Source organism: Capsella rubella, unplaced genomic scaffold (assembly GCF_000375325.1).
Source record: "Capsella rubella cultivar Monte Gargano unplaced genomic scaffold, Caprub1_0 scaffold_6, whole genome shotgun sequence".
Taxonomy (NCBI): Eukaryota; Viridiplantae; Streptophyta; class Magnoliopsida; order Brassicales; family Brassicaceae; genus Capsella; species Capsella rubella.
In genome coordinates, this window is record NW_006238918.1 from 16,171,976 (window position 1) to 16,199,412 (window position 27,437).

At 37.8% G+C, this 27,437-nt stretch overlaps 10 protein-coding genes across 11 annotated transcripts; 3 read left to right on the forward strand and 7 right to left on the reverse strand.

Annotated features, from left to right (window-relative positions):
• Positions 1–46: 46 nt before the first annotated feature.
• Positions 47–2,936, forward strand: LOC17883327 (mitochondrial adenine nucleotide transporter ADNT1). The gene is made up of 8 exons (XM_006287982.2): positions 47–480; positions 996–1,044; positions 1,120–1,283; positions 1,386–1,423; positions 1,631–1,743; positions 1,827–1,940; positions 2,020–2,364; positions 2,453–2,936. The coding sequence occupies exons 1-8, from the start codon at positions 320–322 to the stop codon at positions 2,534–2,536; spliced, it is 1,068 nt and encodes a 355-aa protein (XP_006288044.1). The 5' UTR covers positions 47–319; the 3' UTR covers positions 2,537–2,936.
• Positions 2,937–3,013: 77 nt separating this feature from the next.
• LOC17884186 lies at positions 3,014–4,205 on the reverse strand. Its single transcript, XM_006289476.2, has 2 exons — positions 3,282–4,205; positions 3,014–3,185 (listed from the first exon to the last, which is right to left on the reverse strand). Exons 1-2 carry the CDS (start codon positions 4,115–4,117, stop codon positions 3,164–3,166), a joined length of 858 nt encoding a protein of 285 aa, XP_006289538.2. The 5' UTR covers positions 4,118–4,205; the 3' UTR covers positions 3,014–3,163.
• A 260-nt stretch (positions 4,206–4,465) lies between these two features.
• Positions 4,466–7,437, reverse strand: LOC17881725 (G-box-binding factor 2). The gene is made up of 13 exons (XM_006287952.2): positions 7,298–7,437; positions 6,810–6,904; positions 6,661–6,708; positions 6,472–6,567; positions 6,299–6,379; positions 6,165–6,206; positions 5,926–6,089; positions 5,777–5,825; positions 5,633–5,681; positions 5,401–5,540; positions 5,222–5,299; positions 5,006–5,131; positions 4,466–4,919 (listed from the first exon to the last, which is right to left on the reverse strand). The coding sequence occupies exons 2-13, from the start codon at positions 6,873–6,875 to the stop codon at positions 4,773–4,775; spliced, it is 1,086 nt and encodes a 361-aa protein (XP_006288014.1). The 5' UTR covers positions 6,876–6,904; positions 7,298–7,437; the 3' UTR covers positions 4,466–4,772.
• Positions 7,438–9,002: 1,565 nt separating this feature from the next.
• Positions 9,003–11,009, forward strand: LOC17883781 (GDSL esterase/lipase At4g01130). Of its 2 annotated transcripts, none has more exons than XM_006286447.2 (5): positions 9,003–9,308; positions 9,550–9,768; positions 9,868–10,028; positions 10,188–10,458; positions 10,596–11,009. In XM_006286447.2, exons 1-5 carry the CDS (start codon positions 9,062–9,064, stop codon positions 10,850–10,852), a joined length of 1,155 nt encoding a protein of 384 aa, XP_006286509.2. In that variant the 5' UTR covers positions 9,003–9,061; the 3' UTR covers positions 10,853–11,009. The 2 variants fall into 2 exon arrangements, with proteins under 2 accessions (XP_006286509.2, XP_023637049.1); XM_023781281.1 differs by having other exon boundaries at positions 9,637–9,768.
• A 458-nt stretch (positions 11,010–11,467) lies between these two features.
• Positions 11,468–12,709, reverse strand: LOC17881778. Its single transcript, XM_006288213.2, has one exon. The coding sequence runs from the start codon at positions 12,520–12,522 to the stop codon at positions 11,590–11,592; it is 933 nt and encodes a 310-aa protein (XP_006288275.1). The 5' UTR covers positions 12,523–12,709; the 3' UTR covers positions 11,468–11,589.
• A 1,476-nt stretch (positions 12,710–14,185) lies between these two features.
• On the forward strand, positions 14,186–15,468 carry LOC17882216 (protein CURVATURE THYLAKOID 1A, chloroplastic). The gene is made up of 5 exons (XM_006288746.2): positions 14,186–14,428; positions 14,733–14,830; positions 14,929–15,036; positions 15,132–15,203; positions 15,293–15,468. The coding sequence occupies exons 1-5, from the start codon at positions 14,281–14,283 to the stop codon at positions 15,356–15,358; spliced, it is 492 nt and encodes a 163-aa protein (XP_006288808.1). The 5' UTR covers positions 14,186–14,280; the 3' UTR covers positions 15,359–15,468.
• A 75-nt stretch (positions 15,469–15,543) lies between these two features.
• LOC17883681 (BTB/POZ domain-containing protein At4g01160) lies at positions 15,544–17,765 on the reverse strand. Its single transcript, XM_023780380.1, has 6 exons — positions 17,576–17,765; positions 17,376–17,468; positions 17,171–17,295; positions 16,983–17,046; positions 16,589–16,880; positions 15,544–16,537 (listed from the first exon to the last, which is right to left on the reverse strand). The coding sequence occupies exons 1-6, from the start codon at positions 17,763–17,765 to the stop codon at positions 15,712–15,714; spliced, it is 1,590 nt and encodes a 529-aa protein (XP_023636148.1). The 3' UTR covers positions 15,544–15,711.
• Positions 17,766–18,229: 464 nt separating this feature from the next.
• LOC17883313 (putative phosphatidylinositol 4-phosphate 5-kinase 11) lies at positions 18,230–20,299 on the reverse strand. Its single transcript, XM_023781706.1, has 9 exons — positions 20,151–20,299; positions 19,889–20,051; positions 19,698–19,808; positions 19,416–19,603; positions 19,225–19,316; positions 19,060–19,107; positions 18,867–18,965; positions 18,666–18,783; positions 18,230–18,552 (listed from the first exon to the last, which is right to left on the reverse strand). The coding sequence occupies exons 1-9, from the start codon at positions 20,297–20,299 to the stop codon at positions 18,285–18,287; spliced, it is 1,236 nt and encodes a 411-aa protein (XP_023637474.1). The 3' UTR covers positions 18,230–18,284.
• Positions 20,300–20,772: 473 nt separating this feature from the next.
• On the reverse strand, positions 20,773–21,778 carry LOC17883297 (BON1-associated protein 2). The gene has a single exon (XM_006289609.2). It carries the CDS (start codon positions 21,749–21,751, stop codon positions 21,017–21,019), a length of 735 nt encoding a protein of 244 aa, XP_006289671.1. The 5' UTR covers positions 21,752–21,778; the 3' UTR covers positions 20,773–21,016.
• A 72-nt stretch (positions 21,779–21,850) lies between these two features.
• Positions 21,851–27,329, reverse strand: LOC17882373. The gene is made up of 14 exons (XM_006286634.2): positions 26,328–27,329; positions 26,146–26,232; positions 25,938–26,047; positions 25,448–25,498; positions 25,104–25,275; positions 24,712–24,993; positions 24,404–24,607; positions 23,815–24,300; positions 23,512–23,721; positions 23,226–23,414; positions 22,964–23,127; positions 22,718–22,867; positions 22,545–22,623; positions 21,851–22,438 (listed from the first exon to the last, which is right to left on the reverse strand). The coding sequence occupies exons 1-14, from the start codon at positions 26,772–26,774 to the stop codon at positions 21,986–21,988; spliced, it is 3,084 nt and encodes a 1,027-aa protein (XP_006286696.1). The 5' UTR covers positions 26,775–27,329; the 3' UTR covers positions 21,851–21,985.
• Between the last annotated feature and the right edge of the window lie 108 nt (positions 27,330–27,437).

The window sequence follows — 27,437 nt, forward strand, 5'->3', positions numbered from 1 at the left end:
GTGCCATTAAAACGGCGTCGTCGTGATAGTTCTGGCTCTAATCAGTAGGTTGTGTCTTTTGGCTTTTATCATCGCCGCCGGGACACTAAAGAGAGAGAGAGAGAAAGGGGTTAGATTTGTGCTTTGATCTCTCTTCTCGATTCACTCTAAAATCGGAGATTTCTGTTAGGGTTTTGGTCGTCGTTGAGAGATCGAAGATTTTGTGTTTTTAGAAAACATTTCAAGAAATCTTTTAGGGATCGTAATCGTATCGGTGTGCCTATTTGCACTGGTTGGCGATTTACCAGTGAGTACAGAGTGGGTTGGTTGATTTTATCAGATGGCATCAGAGGATGTGAAAAGGACTGAATCTGCAGCTGTTTCTACGATCGTTAATCTGGCGGAGGAAGCGAAGTTAGCGAGGGAAGGAGTCAAAGCTCCCAGTTATGCTGTTCTCAGCATCTGCAAGTCTCTTTTCGCCGGTGGCGTTGCTGGTGGAGTGTGAGTCGTTTATCTCATTTCACCGTTTTATTTTTTTTATAAAATTTGGGGGAAAAAAGGAAAGATCTTTTGAAATGTTCAGAGTAAGACTATTCATTGGTTCGTTCTAATTTGTTCGAGAAGGTTAAATTAGGTTCGGAACTCATTGATTTTGTCCTCTTTTCAGTGTTTTTGTTTGTTTCGTCGTAGGTTAAGATTAAAAATCAGAACTTTAGTGATGTTGATCTGGTTGCGACGACAAGTGTAGTAGATCAGTCACTTACTTTATTTACCCTGAGATCGAAATCCGTGTTAGTTCAGTCAAATAGAGGTACATGTGTATGTCCCAAGGTTTGAAAATGTATAGGTTGCAAAAAGAGGCCATCTTTGCCTGATTTAGGTCACGTTTTGTGATTGTCATCTAAAAGAAAGTGCAGCTAGGTGCTTTTATCTTTCAGTCTCTGTGTTGAGACGTTCAATGCTGAAATTTTGTTTCTTTTATTGATTTCTTACTGAGGGATTCTTATTTTTCTTAGGTCACGAACTGCAGTTGCACCTCTGGAAAGGATGAAGATATTACTTCAGGTTTGTTTTTCGTTGGTTGCTTTTGTTCTGAGACATATCAATCATTTGAGACTTCTATTCATTGTTGATATGTAGGTCCAAAATCCGCATAATATAAAGTACAGTGGGACAGTCCAAGGGCTGAAGTATATTTGGAGAACTGAGGGCCTTCGTGGACTGTTCAAAGGGAATGGCACCAACTGTGCTCGTATCGTCCCAAATTCGGCTGTGAAATTTTTCAGCTATGAGCAAGCTTCAAAGTAAGACCTCTTTTTACTCTGTTAAATTGATTTAAACAAATGCACCGTACTTGGCTCTACTCAATTTACATTTTTATCTAATCTATGCTTTCTCTTTTGCAGGGGAATACTGTACATGTATCGACAGCAGACGGGAAATGGTAAATTGATTTCAGCATAAGATTTTTATTATTCCCTGTTGAAGAATATTTGCACGGTATTACTTATAGCTTTTTGCGTTTAATTTAAGTTTCTAAGTGAAGCCTTTGGAGCTGTGTTGTATTCATTTTATCACAAGAATATGTGCACGGTATTACTCTGTTTAAAAGATTCTATGGTTGATGATGGGTTTATGGCATTTTCTGCAGAAAATGCCCAACTCACTCCTGTTTTACGGCTTGGAGCTGGTGCAACTGCTGGAATCATAGCCATGTCTGCAACATATCCGATGGATATGGTTCGTGGGAGGCTTACTGTACAGGTAACTTTTCGTACCCCAACTTTGTAATTGCCAGAGCCTTATTGCTCATCATTTTAACTCTGAAAATATGGATATGTGCACAGACTGCAAATTCTCCTTATCAATATAGAGGAATTGCCCATGCTTTGTCAACTGTCCTGCGAGAGGAAGGTCCACGAGCCTTGTACCGTGGTTGGCTTCCTTCAGTGATTGGAGTTGTAAGTCTTATATTTTTCCCTTAAATTAAACGAACTGCTACGAATTTATCATCTCATGAAACCTTTCTAAAAAATGCAGGTTCCATATGTGGGTTTGAACTTTGCGGTCTATGAGTCTCTAAAGGACTGGCTAGTTAAAGACAACCCTTTTGGTCTAGTAGAAAACAATGAGCTGACGATTGTAACGAGGCTCACTTGTGGTGCAGTAGCTGGAACAGTTGGTCAAACAATTGCTTATCCGCTGGACGTGATCCGTAGGAGAATGCAAATGGTTGGGTGGAAAGATGCTTCCTCTGTTGTGACAGGCGAAGGGAGAAGCAAGGCTTCGCTTGAATACACTGGTATGGTCGATGCATTTAGAAAAACAGTTCGTCATGAAGGCTTTGGAGCATTGTACAAGGGTTTGGTCCCCAACTCAGTGAAGGTTTGTCTTTGTTTCGTTGCAAAACTCTTTTGTTTCTTTGGAGATGAACAATCTTTCTCAAGGAAGTTAAAATGTTCTTTCTTTGCAGGTTGTACCGTCGATTGCGATAGCGTTTGTGACATACGAGATGGTGAAAGATGTTTTAGGTGTGGAGTTTAGGATATCAGACTGAGTAATCTGATATGTTTTGTCGACATAAAGCATACTTCTATTTTTGTAGCCAGAGGAGACAGAAGAGAAGTTCAAAAATTTAGGGGCTTTATTTATCTCCTTTCAACATCCGGTGGGAAGGATAAAGGCTATAGGGGCTTAGCCAAAACTCTTTTTTTTTTTTTTCTTTTAATTTCTTCTTATAGATTGGGTTTATGCTTCTGTGCTGAATCAAATAAGTCAGTGGCCAACTACATTTGGTACTCTGCAGTTTGTGCTACAAAACATGTTTGGGCTGGTCGTTTGGCATTCAATTATTCACTATTTGTTATGACTCTTATTGGTTACTTGCCGTTTAGTTGAATAATTCTGCTGTACTTCGTATTGTATTAATAACACAACACATACGGGCTTGTTTGTGACTTGTGTGTGATTATTGCTGAACTAACAGAGAACGAACTTTATCTTATAGTATAAAAAATGATTGAATAGTGTGGAACGTAATTATATGAAAGTGAAAACAATAAAGGGTAAAGAATTACATTTTCTTTCGTAAAGCTGAACTTTTGCCACATATATAACGTATGAATCCCCCGATGAAAAAGACACATCCATCAATCATCAAAACTTACTTATGTGACTTTTATTCTTATGATGAGTGCAATTTAATCCTGCATTGAAATATAGACAACATTAATATTCTAGTTTCCAAGATGATCATTAAAATCGATTTAGTATAGTTTTAAATTCGATAAGGTGGTACGTACCATTTAAGCATTTTGATGGTGCATTTACTCATCTGTGAATCAAGCGCCTGTAATCTCACGCCACCGCAGCTGATACTAACCCTCACCGTAACAATCTTACGCCTTCCCACAGCCAATCCCACCTTCGTCTCAGCCGTTACTCTCACCACCAACTTCTTACTCTTCATCTCCGCTCTAAGCCTCTTAACCGTCGGATCATCCACCTGTTGTTTCTTCGCTTTGATCGGAACGATCACAACCGTCGGATTCCTCGGCTTCTCCACAAACCCTTTGACTCTCGTTGACCCGAGGCTCGTTTCGAAATCACCATCTCCTACACTCACCGCCACGTCAGCGTCGCCGTAATAGTACCGTAGCTTCCCGTTAGGGTTCCTGAAATCCAGCTTCGCAGTGGCTACAGCCGTCAACTGCGACAAACCGTCGCCGGATTTTCCACCGGAGAAGTTGAAACTGCTTACGCGGAAGGAGGCGAGACGTACGACGGGGAGTCTCGGGCTGTAGTAAAGGAAGAAGACGGAGACGGTGAGGGTAAGGAGGAGGATGAAAATGGCGACGGTGATGCAGACGCAGCAGCAAAATACGCGGCAACGACTCCATTGTTTCTTCTTCCTCGGATAAAATGACGCCGGAATCGTATGTTTTGGCCGGCGACGAAGCGCTGTTGTTGATGATAATGATGATGATGATGATCCCATTGGAGTTGGCGGTTGCGAGTTTAACTCACGGTAGCCAGGTGGTTTTTGAAGAACCGGTTTAAGCAGCGTCTCCCCCGCCATTTCTTCGTCACCGATGGTGGTTGTTGAACTTTTAATATTATGTTCTCTGTTCTTCTCCATGTATAATGTTTAGGTATGTAATTACAAAATGGAGATTGACAAGTCTTTCATTGTTATTTAAAATATTACTATAAACTGTTACGATTTCGTGTTTGATACAATATATAAGTCTTTTGTCTGTATCTTGTCCTACCAACAAACACTAATAATTTTAGTTTTTCCGACACTTTGGCCACTTACTGATAATATTTCCTCAACTGACGAGCTGTTTGGGTCTCTGTAATCTGAATTGCTCAAATGTTTTTTTTTTTTAATTTTTGTAGACGAGACAGAGCGACAGATCTTTGAAAAAATGGCATATGAACCAGTTAAAAGACTCACGTTCACCAGTTGAGGGAAGCACGTCGATATAGATAAGAGTAATGATAGAATCTCATAAATAAGAATACACAAAACGAAAGACCATCAAATATGTCTTCGCTTATCTCTCTAATCCATTCGCTTATATGACTAAAACCTACCTTTCCCAATCAAGTGCATGGTCACAGCACACTAGACCACACAGAACCTCTTAAACGATACTATATTACATCAATGTCTGCTCACAATAGCAGAGAGCTACAAATCTAAGAAAAAACAAAAAGCCTCCTTTTAAGTTACAATCACAACCCGGAAGATGAAAATATCGGGTTCTCGTTTTTTGTGTCACCATCAGCTAGCTAGCCGCGACAGGATCGGATATTGGACTTGCGTTTATCAGTTGATGCTGCACATTTTTACCACCTGATGATACGGAGTTGTTCTTATCAACTCTAGAGATGAGGTTCTCTGTTTTCCCAGTTGCTTGCGCTTTCAGTTGATCCTAGAGAAGTAGTATAACTTATGTTACATCATGATTCATGACTAATACACCTAAGATCAAAATGTGTGGTAGGATGAGTCTGTTACCAGTAAAGCCTCGTTCTCCAGCCGTAGTTTCTCTGACTCATCGTTTAGCTGGCTTACTTTTGACCTCAGAGTCATGTTCTCAGCTACTAGTGCGTCAACTTTGACCGCAAGTTGTTCAGTTTCAGCCTATATGAACGACACACAAACCCGTTTAAGTAATTATGAAACTCTTTTAGCTTCCATCTCTTTAGTTACAAAGTTAAGTAGCAATATTACCTGCTTCCTTAGTCTCGACCTTCGAGCAGATTCTCGATTTGACTGCTTTCTCTTCTCTCGTTTAACCTCTTTTTCATTCTGCAGATAAACAAACACACCACCAATACCAATAAACAAACAAAAACGGGATGCCACCACGAATAAATGTATTCAGCGAGAGTGGTGCAAGAATAGTATACCCATGTCTGTGGGATACCGTTTATGCCAGCAGAGTTTTGAAAATCCATTGCTGTGGGAATAACAGGAGTCCCCATGGTCATATCAGGTTTCGCATTTTCACCTCTAAGAGGAGGAGTGGTTTGAGATGAATGTTTTTCACCTACCAAGAAAAACAAGCCATTAAACTTTAAATAGTTGTTGACATTGAAAGATACGATTACTTGTGTTGTGTTTTTATAAGGAAAAAAGTACCGGTGCTTGGTGATCTTTCTCGTCTTCGCTTCCTCTTAGATTGTTCTCCCTATTGTAAGATAGAAAGGTATAAATTAAGAACTCCACAGAGAAAGATTGGTAAATTTAAAAGCCTAGCTGAGAGTAGAAAGAAGGTATACATACCCCAGTTGTATTACCATCACTACCATTGCTAGAACCATCATTCTCGGAGCTAGTAATATCAAAACCACGTTAGATTCTATCTAAGAGTAAGAATAATAATGACCCCCAAGTCTCTTTGAACAAGGAAGCGTTGAGCTAGTTTGACAAACCTCTGAGAACTCCTATGTTCACTGCTGCTATGTTCAGCACTCCCAACTTTGTTATTGCTTATTGACATTGCAAGTCCATCGAACTCTTTCAGTTTTTTCATGAACCCATGGTCCGTGTTTCCAGAAGAGTTAGCTGGAGCATCCATGGCCAAAGGAGTTGTAACCTGAAAATTTATAAATTCTCATATTCATATCAATCACAACTTTTAGCGACCATTCACTCAAAAAATATGACTTACACCAGGTGGTGCTTGAGAAACAGGACCTTGTGGTTGTGAGCCCTGGGCAAGAGAGAAAACACAAATCATAAAAATGGTCTGATTAAAACAATTGTTTGATGAAGCAACAAATCAAAAGACGAAGGGGTATTTACCATTTGAACACCAGGGTGAGCATAAACACCACCAGGAGGGCAAAATGGTGGATATGGTGCCCCATAAGGAGCCATCATTGGCTAAAAAATTAAGTAAAATCAGACGCAAATAAAAAATAGTTACAGATGCATATACTTTAGGTATATCCATTCAACAAAATTTAAAAAAGTACCGATGGAGACGCCCACATATAAGGAGGTGGAGCATGACCATTTGCCACATTTGAGTTGTAATATTGTGGTATAGCAACTCTAGGGCCATAGTATGCCTACAATATCATGAGAAAACAAGATATAGCATGGCAGGCTAATGAAAACAATTCATACAGGAGAAAGAAACAACCAATGTCAAAGCAAATCACCTGCATAGCGGCCCAGTCATGATGATACACATGAACATTACTCTGCTCCTGTAGATAGATATACCAAGAACAATCAAAACTTTTTTGGATAAACCAATGATTATTAATTTATTATACACAAATCAGTTTTCATTGATTCATTTACTTACAGTTACAAGAGCAGCTTGCGATGGCTTATCAGAGTTCTTGGTGTTTCCTTCTTCGTTGCTACCCATTATCCCTCAATGCAGAGTAGTGTAACCAACTAATACAGTAACATGAATATAACCAGATCTTTTGAGTAGGTTCATGTGTAAAGCATAAATCTAAAAGGAACAGTATTCAAATTACACTTAGATCTTGCGTTTTTGGACATAAAACTATAGATTAGCATGAGACAAACAACAAGTAGTACAGAGATCCGAACAACTATTAAGTATCACACTACTGTATCTACAAGTAAAATTTCAAAATTCAGTTTTTTTTACGCGGGGGTTCTCAGATGTTCCTGATATCAAAGAACTGTTAAAAACTAGAATTTTTTCGTCTTATACAAATTTTCTCGAGAAACCAACAGAGCTGATACAATTTATTTCTAGAAACTACTATATAGTAAAATTCATCAAAGATAACAAAACCAAAAGTCCAAAAAACGTACCTGGAGTTCAATTCGAATTGCTCTAAGAGAGAAAGAAAAAAAAAAAACAATTTGCTCCTTGCAACTTCTCTCTCTTAATGGAGAGAATGGTTTCTCTCTCTCTAGAACCAGAGTTCGGTAAAGAGGAGAGAGAGAGAGAGAGGAAGGTGAAGCAGAAGAAAAAAAAAAGAAAGAGAGAGAGAATGGAGCGCCAAGAGGCTGAAGCACACGTCATCGTATACGTGTCATCATCTTGAAAGGTTTGAAAAGGGAACGCATATGCTGAGCTGGCCAACCTAGATCTGCGCTGGACATTTTTTAAAAACAAATACTAAGAATAAAGAATGATTGGTACACGTAGATATAATCACAACCGTTTATCTTGAGATGTCTACGTAGTCATTGCGTGCAGCTGATTTTATTCCTTTTAAAAAACTATATATAAATATATACCAAATTAAACTAGAATGTATAATTCATTTGGGATCCACGGATGACGAAACGTGGATTACGAATCTTTTTTTAACACCTTTTTTAGTTTTTTTACCCAATTAGTTAATCTAGATCATGATCTACGGCTAATATTCATTTTCATCCAACGGGTAAAAATCTGTTTTTTTACCAAGAGATCAGAGAGTAGGGACCAGTCTAGGGATCTACTGAGTTGTGTCGGCCGTTAGTGGTTTTTGAAGCTGACGTGTCCCACTGAATAAGGAATACAGTTGTGGTCCCTACGGACAACGTGGGATTCGACGCCAGCTCATTTTTTCCTTTTTATTTCTCTCTCAAAATCTTTTCTTTAGAAGAATTTTCGCCACGTTGGATCCACCCAATCTTATCTTTTTTAATCCCAATATTGTAAGATTAGTTGAGATTAATCTATGACTAGATTAAAATACTATAAGATACAGATAACACAGTTTGTAGTAAATCATCAAATTTCAAACTGAATGATTTAATTCCAATTTAAGAGTATCTTAAAAAAAAGGTCAAATCTGCATATTAATAAAATTTTATACTGAGTATATTATAAAATGATTTATGGTATTTTTCTTTGATTAATTTGCAGACAAAATCCGACAAGGTGACGTGTTCGTGAGGACAATTCTAGGCGCGGGAGCCACTTGACGCGTACACAGTTTAGACTTTTAGACCCGATGACGATCCACTTTTTACGTCAGTGCCCTCCTTTCTTGGGTTATTATTGGGCCTTTCTTCTATTATTTAGACGGACCCAACTACATCTTTGTACTTTGCAAAACGTTAAAAAAAAAAACTAAACACAACTTTGCAATCCATCTTAACAAAAAAAAAGATTGGTTCCTTATTAAATTTTTTTTTTTTGTAAATCTTGACAAAAAAAAAAAAAAAAAAATTGGGACAAAAAATCGTCCTTACCAATGTACATGGCCTAAGGCATGCAAAAGAAATGTCAAATTTGCAAACATTTCGAAACTATTTGGACGATGTGTGCTTGACTAGTAAACTAAGAACGGACTTAGTCAGGGTCCTCAGGGGATGCATTTCTATCGTATTCTCAGTGATTGATAAACCCAAACAAAAAATAATAGAATGGGCTTTTATTTTATCCCTTTTTTTTGGGCTTAAAGGGAATTGTTGGACACTTGGACTCATGCTCACCAATTTACTCACCATATAACACATACACATATTGAGTCACGGAGCGGATGATTACAAAACTCATATAGCACCAAATATCTCATCCACACTCTCACATACAAACACACTTTTTGCTCACAGAGAAAGAGAGAGATAGAGAGAGACATGGCTTCTGATCTAAACAGAAGAATAGCTTCCTCTTTTCTAGTCTTGATCATTGCAATGCTTAATGGGCATAATAAAGTTTATTCAAAATGTGATTTTGAAGCAATTTTCAACTTCGGAGACTCGAATTCCGACACTGGTGGGTTTTGGGCTGCTTTTCCGGCTCAGTCCGGTCCATGGGGAATGACTTATTTCAAGAAACCGGCCGGTCGTGCTTCAGACGGTCGTCTCATCATTGATTTTCTAGGTAACTGACTAACGAAATACTTTCAAAGATTTTAATGTATATATACAGATATGATAGCACTTTTAAGACCGATACTATGTAATGTATACGTAGAGTGTGTGTAATTTACATACTTAGAAAAATAAGATATATTATTAGGACTATTGTTTCCGATTTGAACAAAATCATAAATATTTTGTTTACTACTATTACCAGGAAATGATCATTATAGTAGTAAACGTAATGTTATATTTTATTTTAGCAAAATCTCTTGGAATGCCTTTCCTTAGCCCGTATTTGCAATCTATTGGATCGGATTTTCGGCACGGTGCAAACTTTGCGACATTAGCATCCACGGTTCTCCTGCCAAACACGTCTTTATTTGTCACTGGAATAAGCCCTTTCTCACTCGCTATTCAGTTGAATCAGATGAAACAATTCAAGGTTAAAGTCGACGAGTCACATTCTTCAGACCAACCAGGTATGTTGATGTCTCTAAACGATAAATGAAAAGAATGAGGAATCTATCTATATATATATATATATGAAGCAAATGCGGTAACTTCCCTTTATGTTATAGAATCGAAGAAGATGCTACCGTCTAGGAATGTTTTTGGGAAATCACTCTACACGTTTTATATTGGTCAAAACGATTTCACATCCAATTTAGCGAGCATTGGAGTTGATGGAGTGAAACAATATCTTCCACAAGTCATAGGCCAAATTGCTGGAACGATCAAGGTACAACTAATGCCAACATCATATGGTTATTGGTTTATAAAACTAGCTACAGTACTACGCATTGTTTTATATATATAATTCTCCATTTTGATATCTGATTTTCTTTAATAATCGCTAAGTTGTTTTCTTTTGCTTACAAAGATTTGTTCTTGAATGTAGGAGATATATGGAATAGGTGGTCGGACATTTTTGGTATTGAACTTAGCACCGGTTGGATGTTACCCGGCGATTTTAACCGGTTACACTCATACCAGTGCTGATTTGGACAAATTCGGATGTCTCATTCCTGTAAACAAAGCCGTCCAATATTACAACGCGTTACTGAATAAGACATTATCAGAGACCAGAACCGAACTGAAAGACGCTACCGTAATTTACTTAGACACTCACAAGATATTGCTCGACCTCTTTCAACACCCCAAATCCTACGGTACGTAATGTCGTAACCTGTTTTGTAGTAATTGTACTTTTTTTTTTTTTGGGGGTAAAATTGTAGTAATTGTACTTAACCCAGTAATATTTATTTTTTGATATCAAATCCTTTTGTTATGTTATCATATCGAAAAGGTATGAAACACGGTATCAAAGCTTGTTGTGGACACGGTGGACGTCCATACAATTTCGATCAGAAGATATTTTGCGGTAACACAAAAGTGATCGGGAATTCTTCAGCGACGGCCAAAGCTTGCCGTGATCCACACAATTACGTGAGTTGGGATGGAATCCATGCGACGGAGGCCGCAAACCACCACATTTCCATGGCCATTCTCGACGGCTCGATATCATATCCTCCGTTCACACTCAATAACCTATGTCCGCCTTAATTAATAAATGATATATAAGCAGGATGATGTATACCAGCTATACTAGTTGTTGATTGTTTAGATGTGACTTGTGAGTTTTTGTAAGCTTATCCACCAACTAAGCATATTGTGACAAACAAAGTTATATAAGATAATACATGAATATGTTTTTAAAATGTGTAATATGCTTTACAGATCGATTGTTCTCCTAATCATTTGATTGAGAAATTAGTTAAACTAATGACATTTCTTCGTCACCATTTTCGTGCGACTGAATTATAAATATTTTAAAGTGTAAGTGACGGCTGATCTTTTATCTTGCTGTTGTGTCATATTTTTATATCAAGGACACTAATTAATACTGAATCAAATACCACATACTGTATATATAACTAAGCACTCAAGTATATTACTGTTTATTTTTGTTTGACTAATCCATTTGTTAATTACTATTTTAATATGAGTTCCATCATTGTTAGTTTATTAATTACGTACGTAAATTTTAAAAATTATATTGATATGAACAAGTATTTTTGTACTATACGTAATGAACGACAAACCAATTAACATAACTAATTGGCTCAATCCAATGTATATCCTACATCCGTAAAAGAGCAATGGGGTGCAAAAACGACGAACAATTTACTCAAGCATTAGAAAAACGGGAAGAAGTTCAAAATAAACAAACTTGAATGTAACCTCCTCACTGTACAGAAGCCAGAAACTACAAAAGTCAAAAAAAAAAAAAAAAAAAGAGTTCAAGGTATATTAGAAGAGGAAGGAAGATCTTCATGATATTCCAAACACGGTTGAGTTCTCACCATCGTCGCTGCCGGCATTCTACTCCGACCAATCCAAACATTTCCGATAGTCTCACTCTTCTCCGACTCTCTCTCCATCTTCCTTAACCTCTTCTTTTTCACTAACTTCACCACAACAACGATCATCGCAACAGCTATAACCGAAACTCCAATCCCGGTTAAAACAAACCACCACCAATTCCTCCGTACCAACTCCGGTTCGTGTTTCGCTTTAGTTTTCAGTTTTAGAGTAACAAGTGCGTAATGCCCATGAGAATTCGTAGTGGCACATTCGTGGTCTCGTATCGTATTGCTAAAACTAGAAAACAAACCGTTGTCTCCAAAGGCTATGCATCTGATTCTTCTACGGTCACGGGAAGCGTAAGGATCGAATTTGATCACGATTGGGTCGTCTCTCTTGATCGAAAGATTCAATTTTTTGAGATCGTTCGTGTTGGTCGCGTCGTAACCGGTGAATCCAATAACCGGAGAAACAAAGGAGTGATTATCAGTTAACCGGAAGTAAACCGAGGAAGAGTGATCACCGAAACTCTCGTAGACAAAAGCTATTCTCTTAGCGTACGGCGTCGTTTTAACCATCGGAGGAATCAAAACGCCACTAAAGTTTGTCCCTTTCCTCCAGAACATACTGTTTCGGACCGTAACAACCGATGCTTTGATGTCGGAAAGATTCGAGGGAAGTGAGATCGCGTATAACGAGCCTGTTTGTCTTCTTGTAGTAGTGTCACGAGCCGCGTACGAACGGATCAGATCATCCAAATCATCAATGTTGTTGTTGCCGCAGTGAACCATCGAATGTAATAAATTAGATATGACGACGCAGAAGACGATGACGATGAGACGGAGATTTGTGTTGATCGTAGATCCCATTGCCAAGAGAAAAAAAAAATCAAGAACGACGACGATGAAGAAGAAGAAGAAGACGACCCAAGTGAGTATAATTGGTGATCTTCATCAGATGGAAAATTATAACTAGAAGGTATATAAATGATGATACTTTTGATTAAAGATTGTGATCCAGGTAGATAAGAATCAAAGTGGAAGAAACATGATTGAGATTTGGAAACATGATTGAGATTGAGGTTGAGGTTGAGGTTGTGACGAGGGGAATATAATTAAGCGCACATATACACACTCAAAAGGTGAGTATGGATGGATATAATAATATGTAACAGCTGCATGAATATGGATTTGATGAAATGTGTTATTATGGTTCTTTCTCATATAATAAAGATAAAAAAAAAATACTGTTAAAGAAAATAAAAGAGAGAGACCGAACATAGATATTCAAAACTAGCTTGAAAGAAAAAAGGGGAGAGAAAGTTGGGTTTGAGCTGTATTAATGGTGGATGTTTTTTTAAAATGTTTTTTTTTCTTCCTAATAAAAAAGAAGAAAATGTTTTATTTTTAAAAAGAAAAGGTTTGACCCAAAATAAAATTGAAGTTGGAGTTTTTTTTTTCCTTATCAACCAAAGTTTTTAAAATTGAGATGATAAAAAAGATGTGTCGGCTATGATTTGCGGATGACGTAACGATCATGCAGTTTCTTTGGTTCTTACGGTTAACTTACAAAATTCTTATTGAGTTTTGTGATCAACCCTTTCTGAGATTTTAAAGAAAATAATAATAATACTATTACCGCTACTTATGTTTAATTTATTGTCTTAAGAACTTATTTTTATTATTTATTTTGTTGATATATTAGAAAAATAGATTTGTCATTGGGAAGAATTTAATCATAATTTGTCATCCAAAAAATATTTTAAATATCTAAGTGGTGAAACACTGATAAAATCATTATATAATATTGCATGTTATGATCATTATATCTCAGAAACAAAAACAAAAATAAATTCACATCCCACATTTTATTAGATTCTGATCTCTTAAAACAATAGGTTTTGTCTTCTTTTTTTCCATCTTGATACACACGTATCTTGAGTATATTAAATCTTACAAAAAACTATATAAATACGATTAAATAAATTTAAACTATTTGGTTATATAACAGTAGAAATAGAGTAATGGTTTAGTAGTTGAAAGCGCCAGTGAAGTATAAGGGTGGAGAAGAGCTGTACGTACCATTTTTTTAGTGGGTTTGTTATTCATTTCTTTTGCCATATTTCTTACTATTTTTTCTTCTTCTTTAAAAATATTTTTTTTTCTTATTAATGGTTAATTTATAAAATAAAAAAGAAGAATATTTTTAAATTTATAATCTTTAAAGTTCCTTGTTTCGAATTCCTTTTTTTTATTTAATCTCGTATCTCATCTTATAATTTAGAGACTTTAACTCTTTACATAATTTTCAAGTTTTCCACACCTATAAAAAAAAAGAAAAGAAAACGAAACGATAGGCTTTAAGAGGCCTACATGGTATATGGGCCTAAAAAGGCCTTAAAACCCCACAGAGACAATAAACACCACTGAGTTGGATTTCTAAAGATAAGAGCAGCAACCAATAAGAGCGCCAGAAGCATCCACGTGTCGATACCGAATCCTGTTTAGTAAAAAAGCGCAGCACCAAGAACAAAAAAAAACATCGAGTGATAGAGAAGAAGACTGATAGAGAGAAGCAGGCACCAGGCAGAAGATAAAAGAAGAAGTTAAAGTTATCGGCGTGCTTCGATGGCGATATCAGTAGCAGCTTCGTCCTCTGTGGCAGTGACTGTTCCACGTGTCCCCGCCGTCTCCACCCGCTGCTCCGCCGTCCCTTACCTTCCTCCTCGCTCCTTTGGCCGATCCTCTTTCGCCGTTCCGTTGAAGCTTGCTTCAGGTGACGGATTTATTCTTCACAATCTCTCTTTCTAGGTTCAATCCCGAGTAATCGCGATGCAATTGTCACAAAATTTGCCTCAAATTAGAACATTCCGGCCCGGAATTGAATTGAATTTTTTGCGATGCGGCGGTTCGGTATATTGATTATGAATTCAGGTAGATTTTACCGGTTTAATAGATCCGGTTTGGATAGTGTGGAAGATATACTCCAACTACAAGCTTCAAAAACCGGAATTGGAGGTTAAATGTATATATTCACGAATCTAAACCAGAATCATTTGGTTTTTCCGGTTCAATCGCAGGGAATGGTTTGGACAAGGTTGAATTGATGAAGACGAGAGCTTCTTCAGACGAGACCTCCATCGACACCAGCGAACTCATCACAGACTTGAAGGAAAAGGTGAGCCATTTTATCCAAGAAAAAACCAGAGTTGCCATGGCTTTTGTCCTTTTGTGTTATGTTTTGATTGGTGGGTTTTGTTTTTTGGTTTGGTGCAGTGGGATGGTCTTGAGAACAAGTCGACTGTACTTCTTTATGGTGGAGGAGCCATTGTTGCTGTTTGGTTATCTTCCATTCTTGTTGGTGCCATCAACTCTGTTCCTCTGGTAACACCAATTTTTAAAAATATATAACCCTTTTGAAAGCTTTGTGAAAGTGGAATGTGTTTGAATGAAAGTGGCGTTTGCTTTTGTGTTTGTAGCTTCCCAAAGTTATGGAACTTGTCGGTCTCGGGTACACTGGCTGGTTTGTCTACAGATACCTTCTCTTCAAGGTAATATACTCGTTTAAATATCTTCTTTGAATTCTTATAATCTATAAAAGCATCAATGATCTGACATGATAATGATCATCTTGTTACAGTCAAGCAGAAAGGAATTGGCTGCGGATATTGATTCCTTGAAGAAGAAGATCGCAGGAAGCGAATAGATTCATTTTTAAAATAAACCAGCTTTGTTTTGTGGAGGTTTTCATGTAATATCGTTTATATATACAATGTCTCTGTTTCAACATTGTATCTGAAACTGTTATCTTGGATCCACAGCATCGAGAAAGCAATTAGTATCAGGAGCCACACACAGTATACACTTCAAACTGATCTTAATCGCAGACAAAGATGATCAAAACATGCATGAGGGATACTAAATACATCAGGTGAAATTGTTGATATCATGATTGCTTCAGATACACCAGCTTAAAACAGTACTTAAGTTTTTTAGAGGCCATGAAACCAATAGAGAGAGGCTACAGTAATTAAAAAGATTGAAATAATATGGTTGGTTCTAAGGGCGGATGGTGAGGTCGGCTCGGAGATGAAGAACATCATTGATGAAGTAGGGAGTATCCTTAATTAAGAGATCAGTGAAAGATATCTTCAACAAGTTTTTGCATCCAACAGCTTTACCTCTGGTGAACTTATAGCTTCCTTTGAATTTCTTCTCAAATTCCTCGGTTGGCTTTGACCTCACTGAAAATTCGTAGTCAACAGTCAGACTCGCAGACGCTGTGTCTTGCATCCCAAGAAACACTCCAAAAAAGTAATCCCCACTTAGTTGGTCCAAGTTGCAGTGAGCTGTGAGAGAGAAGCCTTGTCCTAGTAAGGGAAACGTTTGAGATGATAGCCAGCCTAATGGAAAGAGGCTTCGGAATTCTTCGCGGTTTAAGTCCAAGTAAACGATGCATTGGTGCCGAGGAAACTCGAATTCCACAATTTTGACGGGTCTATGTATGTAGGCTCGTTCAGCAAACCGGCGGTTGAATGGGGCGGGTTGTTCACGGGCTAGAACACTTCGCTGGTCCAACGATTCTGCTTTGAAAAAGAGAGCTTCAATGACTAGTTTTGATGCGACAGAAGGTGAAAAGTCGTCTGAGGTCAATATTTTCTTGAGTTTGCCGCAAGTCATGTGAGGGAAGCGGATGTAGCGAGAGAGATGAGAGCCTAGTATCTCTTGTCGTTCTTCTAGAACTGAGTAATGCGATTTTGCCCATCTCAAGACAAGTTCGTATAAAAGGTCTTCAGATGAGACCTGTAGACCAGTACTCGCTAGTATTGCCTCGATACCTACTAACGGTAAAGCCATAAAACTCTCCATGTCGTCTTCCAAACGCCTAAAATGAAAGCATGTTTCGTCTATGCTTTGAAAGTTTGATGATGATGACAAAGAGACGAACTTTAATATAGCCTTGTAGCAAGAGGGGACGTACTGCCTTGCAGCAGTTATTAAAGGCTTTACTGAATCAGCCATTAGCAAACTCGGAGGAAGATCAAGAAGACGCAGTGCAGTATCAAATCTCATAGGGGTTCTGAGCAACAATCTGCTGCAATGCGTCATACACGAAGCAACCTCAAACTTATCGGCAACTATTATCACATCGAGCAAATCAGATGGTGCCGTGACTGATATTGAATTGCTATACATGAAGTTCAAGAGCTCCATCACAGCAGTTTCTTCTGCAATTTGCATTATTAAACTCCAAAATTATTATCAAACATATCATCAACAAATAGATAACATGTCTTCTTTTAAGTATAGATGAATAACAATATATATACCAGAAGCGTCTATTTTCAAGGTCATCTGTTTTTGCTCCGACTCAAGCATTCCATTAGAGAATAGCTGAAGAAAAAGATTGAACTGTCTCAAGCATGCATAGTTCAAATAATTGATAGATAATATAGTTTGTATTAATATTCTAATTTCATTAGCATTTTGTATAAAAGACTAATAATAATAGTAATACCTTGTAGAAAAATGGGCTTTTAGCTGCCAAAATGGCAGAGCTTATATGTAACTCTCTAACTCTTACAATGGAAGAAGGGTTAGTAATGAGTCCACAATTACTATACTCATTCTCATCTTGACAACCTGCAAATGACCATCAGAATTATAAAAAAAAAAGGTAAGTAATCACATGACAAGGTCACAAGGATGGAGATGGAACATACCTGATTGTGGTTTTTGTTCAGACATTATTACCAATGCTTCTTCATGTTTGTTGGAGTTCTTGTTCAAATCATACTCCACGTGACTTGTAGCAACTGAAACTATCAAGAAGATATCATTAGACAACCAACAAAGTGACAAAATCCAAATATATACTAAGTTACTATATATATATATATATATAACCAAATTAAATAAAAACCATTGGTGTGATCATCATTGACATCTTCTCGTCTGCGTTTGCGATCCCTAACCAAGTCGAGGGTACTACTGGAACAGCTAACCTCACCACCGGCACAAGTGATCTCGATCCGAAGAAGACGGTCGGAAAAATTAACGTTGTTGAAAGCAAAGCCAAAATCCTCATCGGAGAGCGAGAGATCCGAACCCATCTTAATAAACCTAGCTAGAGAGCAGATGTGCCAGAGATTTATAGATTTATCAAAGACGACGTTGCAAGTTTTAATGATTCAAATTAAAAGAAAACAAAAAAATAAAAACAGAGCTAATTGCCTAGAAGCTAGAACTGAACAATTCAACGTTGCGTGCCCACCGTTATCTCCCCATTCGCATTTAGCCGTTAAATAAAACAATATTTATATACTCTTTACAACAAAATATCATAATTCATCTAAATAGTTAGAGAATAGTTAATACAAAATAAGTGGATTTTTTTTTTTTTGTATTTTTGAGCGATTTATATCAATTAAGATATTACTATACGAATTTACTGTTTCTAGGTGTTTGAGATTTTTATTTAATACAAAATCTTTTAAGAAAAGAGATGATATATTTTTGAACAACAAATACCAACTTGGATAAGAAGAGGCACAATAACACTCTAAAATCAAAGATTAAACCGTATAATAATATTATACAATAACAAAAAAAATCAAAGATATAGAGAGAAATTAAAGATCGACGTCGTGAGGTAGAAAAATGTTGGAGACGAAGTCCTGGAATCTAGAAGAGTAGATCTTAGGATGAACGGTTGAGATTGAGTTTGAGTTATGTTGGATGGATTTGTAACAATGTTCTATGCGTTTCTTCATACCATAGTCTTGAAATGTGTCTACGATCCCTATATACAACACCACATCGTACCATTCTTCTTCTCCCGTCTCTCTCGTCACTCTCCTTGCCCTCGCCGGGATCTTCATCCCAAAATTGGTACTTGATCTGGAACAAGATATGTTAATTAGATTCTTCTTCTTTTTTGTTTTTACTTCCTAATTCATTTTGAAATTTCTACTAATGTTATATATATATATATGATAGTTAATTCTCGTTACCTATTGTGAAAGAGGTTATTGAGTGTTGCTGCCATTATGCTTTTGCTGTTGATCTGAATTGTTTCTGATGAGCTTGTTACTGATTGTATAGACTTTGGCTTTTCGCTTTCGACTGAATCTGTTAAGATTATAAAGAATATTTAGTTTTGTTCCTATATAGTTATGTACTTAATTTGATAAGACATAATCAAAAGATTTTACCTCGATCGGGGGAACATGGATTCATTAATGTTACAGAAGATTTATCAGGAGAATTAGAAACCGTATTCATCGACCTTGTGCTATCGCTTTTGAACGAGCCTGTGCAAATTTAATCGATATAATTATGTATTACTCTTCTTGCTATGAAACAAAAAAAAAAACAGATATAGAAAATGTTGGTAAAGATGTTTACATGGAGGTGTGAAGCTACCGTAAACTGGATTTAATCCATGAAGTGAACCTGTTAAGAGAGTGATTTCTTATGATTAGCAAAGTTTGAAGTTTATATTACAAAATAGTTTAATTAACACTACTTATAAGAACAGAGAAAAGAAATGAAAAGAAAAGGAAACCAAACCTTGACAGGACTCTTGAGCTTGTAAACCAACCAATAAGCTATAATCCATTATACCTTCTTCTTCCAAAAGCTCGCAATCTAGCTTTGTTTGCCTGTATCGACATAACCATTTTGTGTATAAGCATTTGAATCATAATTTTGTTGGCTAAAGATCATTCAAGATATAATGGTACAGAGAGAAAGAGTGATACTTGATGATGCGTTGTCTAGCCAATGGATCGACGTAGAAACAGAAATCGAGATCGATATCTTTCAAAACAGTGGTGTTTCTCACTTCAATTTTCTTGCTAGTACGGCCTTTAGGAGAACCTTTAAGATCATAGAGCTTGTTCATGAAGACCGTTGAATGTAGCATGTTTGACATCACAGCAAAATATGTCTGTATATACCCAAAAACAATATAAGTTCAGTGACTCAAAACTAGTAGATCTAATTAATCATAGATTCATGAATATATATGAGAAATGCATCACCTTAACACCTCCAAGAGGCTTCACGGCATGAGCTCCATAAATCCTTGAGAATAGTGAAGATCTATGGTTATTTATATGGCGATAGTAACCGGGAAGCATCTCTAGCGTCACCTATAGAAACAAATCACAATATTTTAGAATTCACACAAAGACACAAGAAAGAGTAGTGGATTAATTCTTAAGATGAGTACCTTGATTTCGGATTTACGAAGAATCTTGATGAGAAAACGGTTTTCATTGGAAATATGAAAAAGCTTTCCAACTTTTCCAGAAGAAAGCTTCTCAAGAGTCTCATCAGTGCAAATGGAATGCATGTAATCATCATGATCGATGCCCTCAAGTTCTTGAATAAGTCTACGTTACAACAAAATTAACATAATTAAACTAACAAATTCATTACCTAGAAAGAAAAAAAAATATTAAGAGAAAGAAGATATATAAAAATAAGATTACCTGAAACCCAAGGGAGAATAATTCTTCCAATCAAACTCGGTAACTGTGGCAGGTGGCAAGTGTTTAATGTGATTAGAAGAGTATCGAATTCGATTTTGCTCGGTGGCTCTCACCTCCACGGCTGTTATCTCCCTTGTTAACCTTGCCATAACTATTTATTAAACCCTAAAACCGATCATAGCAAAAACAAATCAAGTTATGAACTTTGTAACATTTCATTGCTCTATATAGTATGAGATGAGATATGAGATGAGAGATGAGATTTGTACCTGATTCAATAGCTGCAATATTATTTATCTGGTAATGAAGGGGAGAAACAAGGCACACAACACAGAGAAGATTGAAGAAGACGAGAGAGAGAGAGAGAGAGAGTGGAATTTGTATTAAAAAGATGATTTAGTTATTTCTGGTAGGACTAATCGATTGTTTTAACTAACCCTGGCCGTTAAACCAACCATTATCTCCTCCTCTTTTTTCATTTTAACGACTTCCCGCGTTTTTGTTTCACTTTTGCTTTTTTCTCTTTTTTTTCTTTTTTCTTTTTTCTTTTAGTACCCAAATGCTTTTATTTTGTGATATGAAAATTATTAATATGACCTATGTAAAATTGATATTATATGGTACATATATTCATATCAAAAAGAATTTTATATCGTTGACAAATTTTTTTGATGAATTTTATGTTTTTTCATAAAGCTATAGGATTTGTTAAAAATCTCATAACCGCCAAAACTTCTTACACGACGACGTATGGATAGCGGAGATCTAAGCCGTGGATAGAGATGCACGTGGCGAAGATCTATGGTTTCGAAACCAAAAGAACATCCGAACCGTTGGTAATCTGAGAAATAGATCTCAGCCGTCCATCATTTCTCTTCCTCGTAACCCGACGATTTCATCAAGAAACAGCACATCAATCCTCCGCCGTCCGATGACGCTCTCACGTGATTCTTTCCCGCCATATTTCGAACTACGTTCCAGTCTCTGAGAGGTGAAGGCATCGGAGACGACGCCGTCGAGTCCGTACCGTCGTCGGAGAAATTTACAGATCCGCAAACCGAGTTCTCTTTCGAACTCTCAGCGTCTTCGGCGAAACCGTTCTCCGACGAGCTTACCGCAGATCTAGACTTTCTCATTTTTCGGCTCCGACGGATCTCTTGAACGGACTTGAAGTAATCAGCGGGGAGTTCGGAAGCATCCATCACCATAGCCGCGATGTTGAGAACGCCATGGAACTTTCCAGAAGGACGGCGGATCTGAAGCGCGACGAGCGACGGAACTTTCACGGCGGCGGTTGGGAGGAAGTTACTTACGAGGAAGCGTACGGTTCCGATCAGATGATCCCGGAGGTAACCAACGGCATAGATCTCGATAGAAACGCCTGATGTTTCGCTAGATAGGAACTCCGGCGAAACCTGGAAAACGAATTTGTCGTTCCAAATCGGATTCTCAGCACCGATCCGATCGATCCGAGTCCGGAGCTTGTTTGAAGAATCAACCCAGACAGATGCGTAGGTCTGCAATCGCCGGAGCTTTCCCGTCGGTTCTTTAATACCTTGCGCAGAGATGAGATTGATCTCAAGAACCTGCGTCTCCTCCATCTTCTCCCTTTCTTTTTGTTGTGAACAGTGAAGCTCCACCGCCGGAGAGTTAAAGCCGTCGGTTAAATCTAAGAGAGGTGGGAGAGAGAGAGAGAGAGGGAGAGTGAATGATTGAGACTTGAGAACTTTTATACAGTAGTCTTTCCAAAAAAAAAAAAGAATGAAACAAATTTTACGACCTAACCAAAAAAAATATATATGAAAAGAAACAAAAGCACAAATGTAATTTGTTTTTTATGCGTCTACGGTTAGCAAAGTGGAGTTTCCGGTTACAGTCTCGTTCTCCGGAGGCGGTTTTACATATTTTCCGATCACTTTCTGGCGACCATTTCGACTTCTCATTCTAGTCAGCTTATCTCGACTTTTCTTCTTCTTCTCCTCTTTCTCTAAATTCTTCTTATGCTTCTCTCTCTCTAATGTACCACGCCACACGATCTCACCAGTCCATGGCCATAGCCAGTGACCCACACGCCTGTCTGAGTCCGCTTCTTCAGCAAGATCTTCGTCCATTGTTTTCAGAATTGTGTAATCAAACCACTTCACCCACATTTTTCCTAGCCGGTTCTTCTGTTTGTGTTGCTCCTGCATCAAACCAGTCTTAGGATCTACGTAGATAATGCGCCTTGCGCTGTGGTAAGCCCATACGTTCACCAGAAGCTCTAGTACCCGCGAATAGCAATGCTTGTCCTGTGAGAAATTGAACACATTTTACTTAAATGCAAACCCAAGTGGATTCATCTGAATTATATCTAAAACACATTAACTTTGGCAGAAGAAGAAATGAGTTTCTTACTTTGGTTAAACTCAGATAGCAACGGTTTGTTCGATGATGCTCTTCATATATCTGTGCATCCAGTGAATCCACAAACATCCTACAAACAAGAGAGAAAACACTCTCTAATTACTTTCTTTCTTTTCCAAAGAGCCAAGATTGCGACAGTCACTGGGTAATGGTAGATCAAGTACCTTGAGAACATGACAAACTCTAAGAAGGATCTTGTTGGCAGGGCCCAGCTCTGCATCACAGACCATGTATCTCCATCCTCGGGCATTGGTGGCAGTGAGCTCAAGTTCTTGATACTGTACATTTTCTTCAGAGTTTCGTTGTAAGCAAACCTTGATCCAAGCCCATAAGTTGCACAGAGTCAGGTAAATGAACAATGTCTCAAACATTGTTATAAAACTATGATTTACGATTCTGTAATGTTTTACCTGCAGTTCCCAGCATTTATGGCATCACAAAACGACCAAAAGGGTTTCTGCAGAGGATTTCTCGGATCTTTGTCCATGCGAACCCAAAAATATAGGGCATCGCCGTGTTTCCGTGTTTGTATAGCATTAAGTAATGCATCCTCAGCAATCTTGGATAAAGATTCCTGTATTGAGATCCCAATTTCAGCACAAGTACTGCACATAGCATTCTATAGTAGAAAGAATGAAGGATTTCTAAGCTAAACAAAGAAGAGATGTGTACCTTCCTGGCAGTCGCTCTCCAGGATTGAAACCCAATCCACGAATTCTTGTGTAAACGATCAATCTTGTTTGAAATTGCAAAAAATGCTCCAAAGTCACCAAGAGCATCGCGATAGTATGGATTGTTTAAAAGCTGAAGACGTGATGATGCATCGACATCATCCATCCTAGGTCTCCGTCCTTTAACTGACTGCAATGTGATGCATTCAAATCAGCTGAGAACAATTTTCCTCTTTCAGACCACCTTATGGTTGCCAGAAACAATATATCGTACATGAAAAACTCACCAAGCCAACCCCACGATAGAGGGGATATTGATGTAGAAACGGCCAGGTTCCTTCACCAAAATATGGTTCATATATGCATAAAAGTTGACCGGTTCTTAGCAGCTCCCCTTCATCCCTTTCATGCAACTCATTCTTACTTCGGTCTGCCCTCTTGGCACTTTTATATACGTCCTCCCATGTCCCACGATACTGTAAGGCTCTGCTTTTCAGCTGCATAACAATACAACACAAAAACAATATTAAAATGGCACATAGGAAATGGAGATGAGAACGTTATTTCAAGAACTCTCATCTGACGCTTACCTCCTCATCTTCTCGCCTTTTTTTACTATTCATCATTAGAAGATATCTCTCACCTTCCCAAATTTCATACACAAACGAATCATCATTGACAACTCCAAATTTCATAGCTTCTCCTGGGGTATGGTTCCAATGCCCCTCAACCTTAGCTAAAAACTCATAACTTCTTATTGTTCTATTATTAGGCGATGTATCCAGAAAAGCTTCAAATGGATGCCAATTCCACTCTTCTCTCAGTTCTAGAGGAGCCTTTTGTACATCCTTAGGAGAAGCAACTTCTGAAGAAAACTTGAGAACATTCTCTAGTAGAGCCGCATAACTTTCTATTGATTCCCGAGCCATCATATTTTTAACAGTTGTTTTTCCCATCGAGGCAATCTTCTGAGCCAATGGAGATATTTTCCCTTCTGTTATCACTTCAAGCACAATCTGTGATAGAACCTTAAGATCTTGCTTGGGGAAAAGATACCCGGTAACCCTGTCATCAACCTATTTAATATTTGCCAATATAGTCAGTAAGCAGCCAGATGGACAGAGAACATGCCACAACACATGTCCATGACGAACACGAGCAAAGGAAGAAGGAGCATACATGTTTTTTAATGTTGAAAAGGTCTGGTGCAACTACAGGCTTTCCCAAGGACATGGCCTTCATCAAAATTTCTGGAAAAGACTGCTCCTCAAGAAATGATCCGTATATAACAAGATCAGAACTTTCAAGTATCTTATCAACATTCCCCGGAATGCTTACATGCTTCACAGTATCTCTTGGATATGTCAAGTTCTGGGAAATTGTCTAAGAAGTTCAAAACAAAGCAAGGAACAAGGTAAGTGATTTTGAATCTCTGTCTTAAAAAGCTACAAACCATTTAACCAATAGCAAGGCGGACCTTCAAATACCTCAATAGCTGCACTGTAGTTGGAAGCTGATTCTCCACCTAAAACTATGATCTTCAGATGAGGATCATAACTTTCATCGTAATAGCCTGGAAATAAAGGCCGTAGAGCTTGCAGAAGCAGGGCATGTTCCAACCATTGACCCTTGTACAAGAACTGGCTTCCCACAATGGAAATGACCACATCATCTTTCTGTGGAAACTCCAGATTATTTGGTTCCCATACTTCTTCAGGTGATCCGGGAATAACATAAAAGTTGCCAGCATCAAACTCGGAGTAGAGAATCTGCATGAAGAGAATGTGAAACAAGGTAATTATAAAAAAAGTACTCTAGAAAACCTATTTTAAAGCAGAATCCTAAATAATAATTCTGGGGTTCTAATCGTAAACCGTACCGGAAGGAGATAATTATGGAACACTACAACCGAAGCCCGGCTGAAAATCTTTTTCCAATCCGTGAGGAGTTCAGTCTGACCTGTTGCGTTGTACTGTCTGGACCGAACAGCGAGAGTTTCTTCATTGATTACCCACACAAGAGGCAAAGATTTGAAAGGTTCTTGCAGGAAGCTGTCAAAGAATAACAATAGTTTAAACTATCAAGGACTTTGGGAAATATCCACATAGGTATCATACATATGTGTATACAGTTTATATAAATTCTCATTTCAGTGTACGATGATCAAAAACCAAAACAAGAACTCTATGATATACACTCATGCCACAGAACCGAAAATCTTACCAAGTAAATGCACTCCTAGCTTGGAGAGAGTTTACAATTACACCATCATAGCTTCAAGATAAAAACAAAGAAAATTATCAATGATCAGAAATCATTGCATTGACCAAGTCAACTAAGTTTGCACCTATAATAACAGAAGAAAAGAACCATAATGCATTTGATCAACCTCAGATCCACATTCATCACATGGATATATATTAAATTAATCATAGCCTCAAGATTAATTCCAACGCTCTGATTTAATCAAGACATGCTTCACTAATTTTCCTACAGATTTAAAGCAATGCACGTATTACACAAGAAAAGAACCCACAATGCATTTGATCAACCTCAGATCCACATTATCAAATTGAACATCACATAGATATATTAAATTAACCATAGGTTCGTGATTAACTCCAAGCTATGAATTAATCAAGACATGGTTCACTAGTGTTCCTACAGTTTTGAAGCAATGCAGTCTATATAGCACAAGAAATGTGGAACATACGACAGCCAATCGATAACACAACTTGATTCATGGTTAGTCTCGAGTATTGTGACTGGAACTCCCATCGTCTGCCAAATACCATTCACTGGACCGTCTTTAAGCGAGTAAACCTACCAAGACAAGTTTGAGGTTTCGTGGCATTACACTTCATGTTACTGGTAAACAAAAGAACAGCATGGAAACCCAAAAAGAAGCAACAAATCTATACCTCAATTGAATATCCAATCTCTAGCAGTACCCTGGAGAGAGATACCATCAACACCTGCTCTGGATCAGCTAACAAATCGCCAAAAACCTAAAGAAGAGAAAGCCGGCAATGCAGTGATCAGATCTCGAGAAGACAAAAAGAGAATGCATAAGAAGAATTCATTTCCAAGCATAACAACTGACCAGAGCTAGCTTCGGCTTTCTGAAATTAAAACGCTGCAGAGTCGTATTGAGAGAAGATGAAGTGAAATTCAAAGCATTAGCTTCTCTCTGGAATTTCATCAGAAGCTTGGTGGGCTCAATTCTAACTTCATTACCGAAATCAAAAAAACCTTTATCCCTAAACACAGCCAAATCAGGAGGCAAATTGTCCTTAATAATCCTAATCCATGGTTTATCAGATTTATCAATGACGAGACCAGGTAAAAACATCTGGAACAGCACAGCGAAGAAGAAGAAGATACAAATTGAAGAAACCAATTGGAGATAATTGAGTCTCTTCAATAGAATGAATCTGGAGAGCCTCGATCTGTTTCTCTGCGAGAACTGGTGCTGTAGAAGTTGTTGTCGTCCGCCTCTCCCGCCGCCGTTATCTCTCTTCGCCGGAATCCCAGATTCCAGAGAACCCATTTTTGAATACTAGACTTCTTACATGCAACTCCGGCGAGATTACGGAATCTCAAACAAGAAAATGTTACCTACCACAAGCTACGAAAATCAAATCCCCACCTAAACTTCCAATCTATATAAACCAGTTCGATTAGATTCGACGAATCTCAAAACGCATCCGACAGAAAATTCCAGAAATCTGAATCAAAAAGCGACTCAAGAGAGAGAGAGAAGCAACTCGAAGTGCGTGTGGTGGTGATATTCTCTAATTCAGTACAGAGAGCATCAGCACAGCAGTACACAGATGCGTAGATTCTTGTAAGCTCAGTAAAAGCTAAAAAAATGGAGAGAGAGATTAAGAGAGAGAGAGAAGAAGCTCTATGTTGTAGCGTCAATGGCAGAATTTAAGAAAAGAAAAAAGTAAGGAGACTCTTCTTCACTCTCGATCGAGAAATATCAGAGAAGCGAAATTCACATACATATCGGATTAGAGCTTGGAAGCTGCGGATTCGAAGGGAGCAAGAATCTTTGCTTCTCTGTCTTTCTAATTTTCTCACTCTTTTCTCTTTTTTTTTTCTTTCTTATCACACATTATAAATAATCATTTTGGTGCGACTGAAAAAATATATATTATCCTTTGAATAAGAGTATGGGATTTAATTTAATTTTTAATTAACTGCCTAA

What these genes read in the sequence shown, in the direction of transcription:
- LOC17883327 (XM_006287982.2), top strand. Translation starts at nt 320, where the DNA reads ATGGCATCAGAGGATGTGAAAAGGACTGAATCTGCAGCTGTTTCTACG. An exon ending in TCGACAGCAGACGGGAAATG is followed by an intron (nt 1,424 to 1,630) that starts GTAAATTGATTT and finishes CATTTTCTGCAG; the next exon opens with AAAATGCCCAACTCACTCCT. An exon ending in TTCCTTCAGTGATTGGAGTT is followed by an intron (nt 1,941 to 2,019) that starts GTAAGTCTTATA and finishes TAAAAAATGCAG; the next exon opens with GTTCCATATGTGGGTTTGAA.
- LOC17884186 (XM_006289476.2), bottom strand. Translation starts at nt 4,117, where the DNA reads ATGGAGAAGAACAGAGAACATAATATTAAAAGTTCAACAACCACCATC. An exon ending in ACCATCAAAATGCTTAAATG is followed by an intron (nt 3,186 to 3,281) that starts GTACGTACCACC and finishes ATTTCAATGCAG; the next exon opens with GATTAAATTGCACTCATCAT.
- LOC17881725 (XM_006287952.2), bottom strand. Translation starts at nt 6,875, where the DNA reads ATGGGTAGCAACGAAGAAGGAAACACCAAGAACTCTGATAAGCCATCG. An exon ending in GAACATAGGAGTTCTCAGAG is followed by an intron (nt 5,826 to 5,925) that starts GTTTGTCAAACT and finishes TGATATTACTAG; the next exon opens with CTCCGAGAATGATGGTTCTA. An exon ending in GTGATGGTAATACAACTGGG is followed by an intron (nt 5,682 to 5,776) that starts GTATGTATACCT and finishes ATCTTACAATAG; the next exon opens with GGAGAACAATCTAAGAGGAA.
- LOC17883781 (XM_006286447.2), top strand. Translation starts at nt 9,062, where the DNA reads ATGGCTTCTGATCTAAACAGAAGAATAGCTTCCTCTTTTCTAGTCTTG. An exon ending in TCTCATCATTGATTTTCTAG is followed by an intron (nt 9,309 to 9,549) that starts GTAACTGACTAA and finishes ATTTTATTTTAG; the next exon opens with CAAAATCTCTTGGAATGCCT. An exon ending in TCAACACCCCAAATCCTACG is followed by an intron (nt 10,459 to 10,595) that starts GTACGTAATGTC and finishes CATATCGAAAAG; the next exon opens with GTATGAAACACGGTATCAAA.
- LOC17881778 (XM_006288213.2), bottom strand. Translation starts at nt 12,522, where the DNA reads ATGGGATCTACGATCAACACAAATCTCCGTCTCATCGTCATCGTCTTC.
- LOC17882216 (XM_006288746.2), top strand. Translation starts at nt 14,281, where the DNA reads ATGGCGATATCAGTAGCAGCTTCGTCCTCTGTGGCAGTGACTGTTCCA. An exon ending in CCATCAACTCTGTTCCTCTG is followed by an intron (nt 15,037 to 15,131) that starts GTAACACCAATT and finishes TTGTGTTTGTAG; the next exon opens with CTTCCCAAAGTTATGGAACT. An exon ending in ACAGATACCTTCTCTTCAAG is followed by an intron (nt 15,204 to 15,292) that starts GTAATATACTCG and finishes ATCTTGTTACAG; the next exon opens with TCAAGCAGAAAGGAATTGGC.
- LOC17883681 (XM_023780380.1), bottom strand. Translation starts at nt 17,765, where the DNA reads ATGGGTTCGGATCTCTCGCTCTCCGATGAGGATTTTGGCTTTGCTTTC. An exon ending in CAATGATGATCACACCAATG is followed by an intron (nt 17,469 to 17,575) that starts GTTTTTATTTAA and finishes TGATAGTTTCAG; the next exon opens with TTGCTACAAGTCACGTGGAG. An exon ending in AAAGCCCATTTTTCTACAAG is followed by an intron (nt 17,047 to 17,170) that starts GTATTACTATTA and finishes CTTTTTCTTCAG; the next exon opens with CTATTCTCTAATGGAATGCT.
- LOC17883313 (XM_023781706.1), bottom strand. Translation starts at nt 20,299, where the DNA reads ATGGCAAGGTTAACAAGGGAGATAACAGCCGTGGAGGTGAGAGCCACC. An exon ending in TATTCTCCCTTGGGTTTCAG is followed by an intron (nt 20,052 to 20,150) that starts GTAATCTTATTT and finishes GTTGTAACGTAG; the next exon opens with ACTTATTCAAGAACTTGAGG. An exon ending in CGGTAGCTTCACACCTCCAT is followed by an intron (nt 18,966 to 19,059) that starts GTAAACATCTTT and finishes AAATTTGCACAG; the next exon opens with GCTCGTTCAAAAGCGATAGC.
- LOC17883297 (XM_006289609.2), bottom strand. Translation starts at nt 21,751, where the DNA reads ATGGAGGAGACGCAGGTTCTTGAGATCAATCTCATCTCTGCGCAAGGT.
- LOC17882373 (XM_006286634.2), bottom strand. Translation starts at nt 26,774, where the DNA reads ATGGGTTCTCTGGAATCTGGGATTCCGGCGAAGAGAGATAACGGCGGC. An exon ending in GGAGAGCGACTGCCAGGAAG is followed by an intron (nt 23,128 to 23,225) that starts GTACACATCTCT and finishes ATCTCAATACAG; the next exon opens with GAATCTTTATCCAAGATTGC. An exon ending in GCTATCTGAGTTTAACCAAA is followed by an intron (nt 22,439 to 22,544) that starts GTAAGAAACTCA and finishes AATTTCTCACAG; the next exon opens with GACAAGCATTGCTATTCGCG.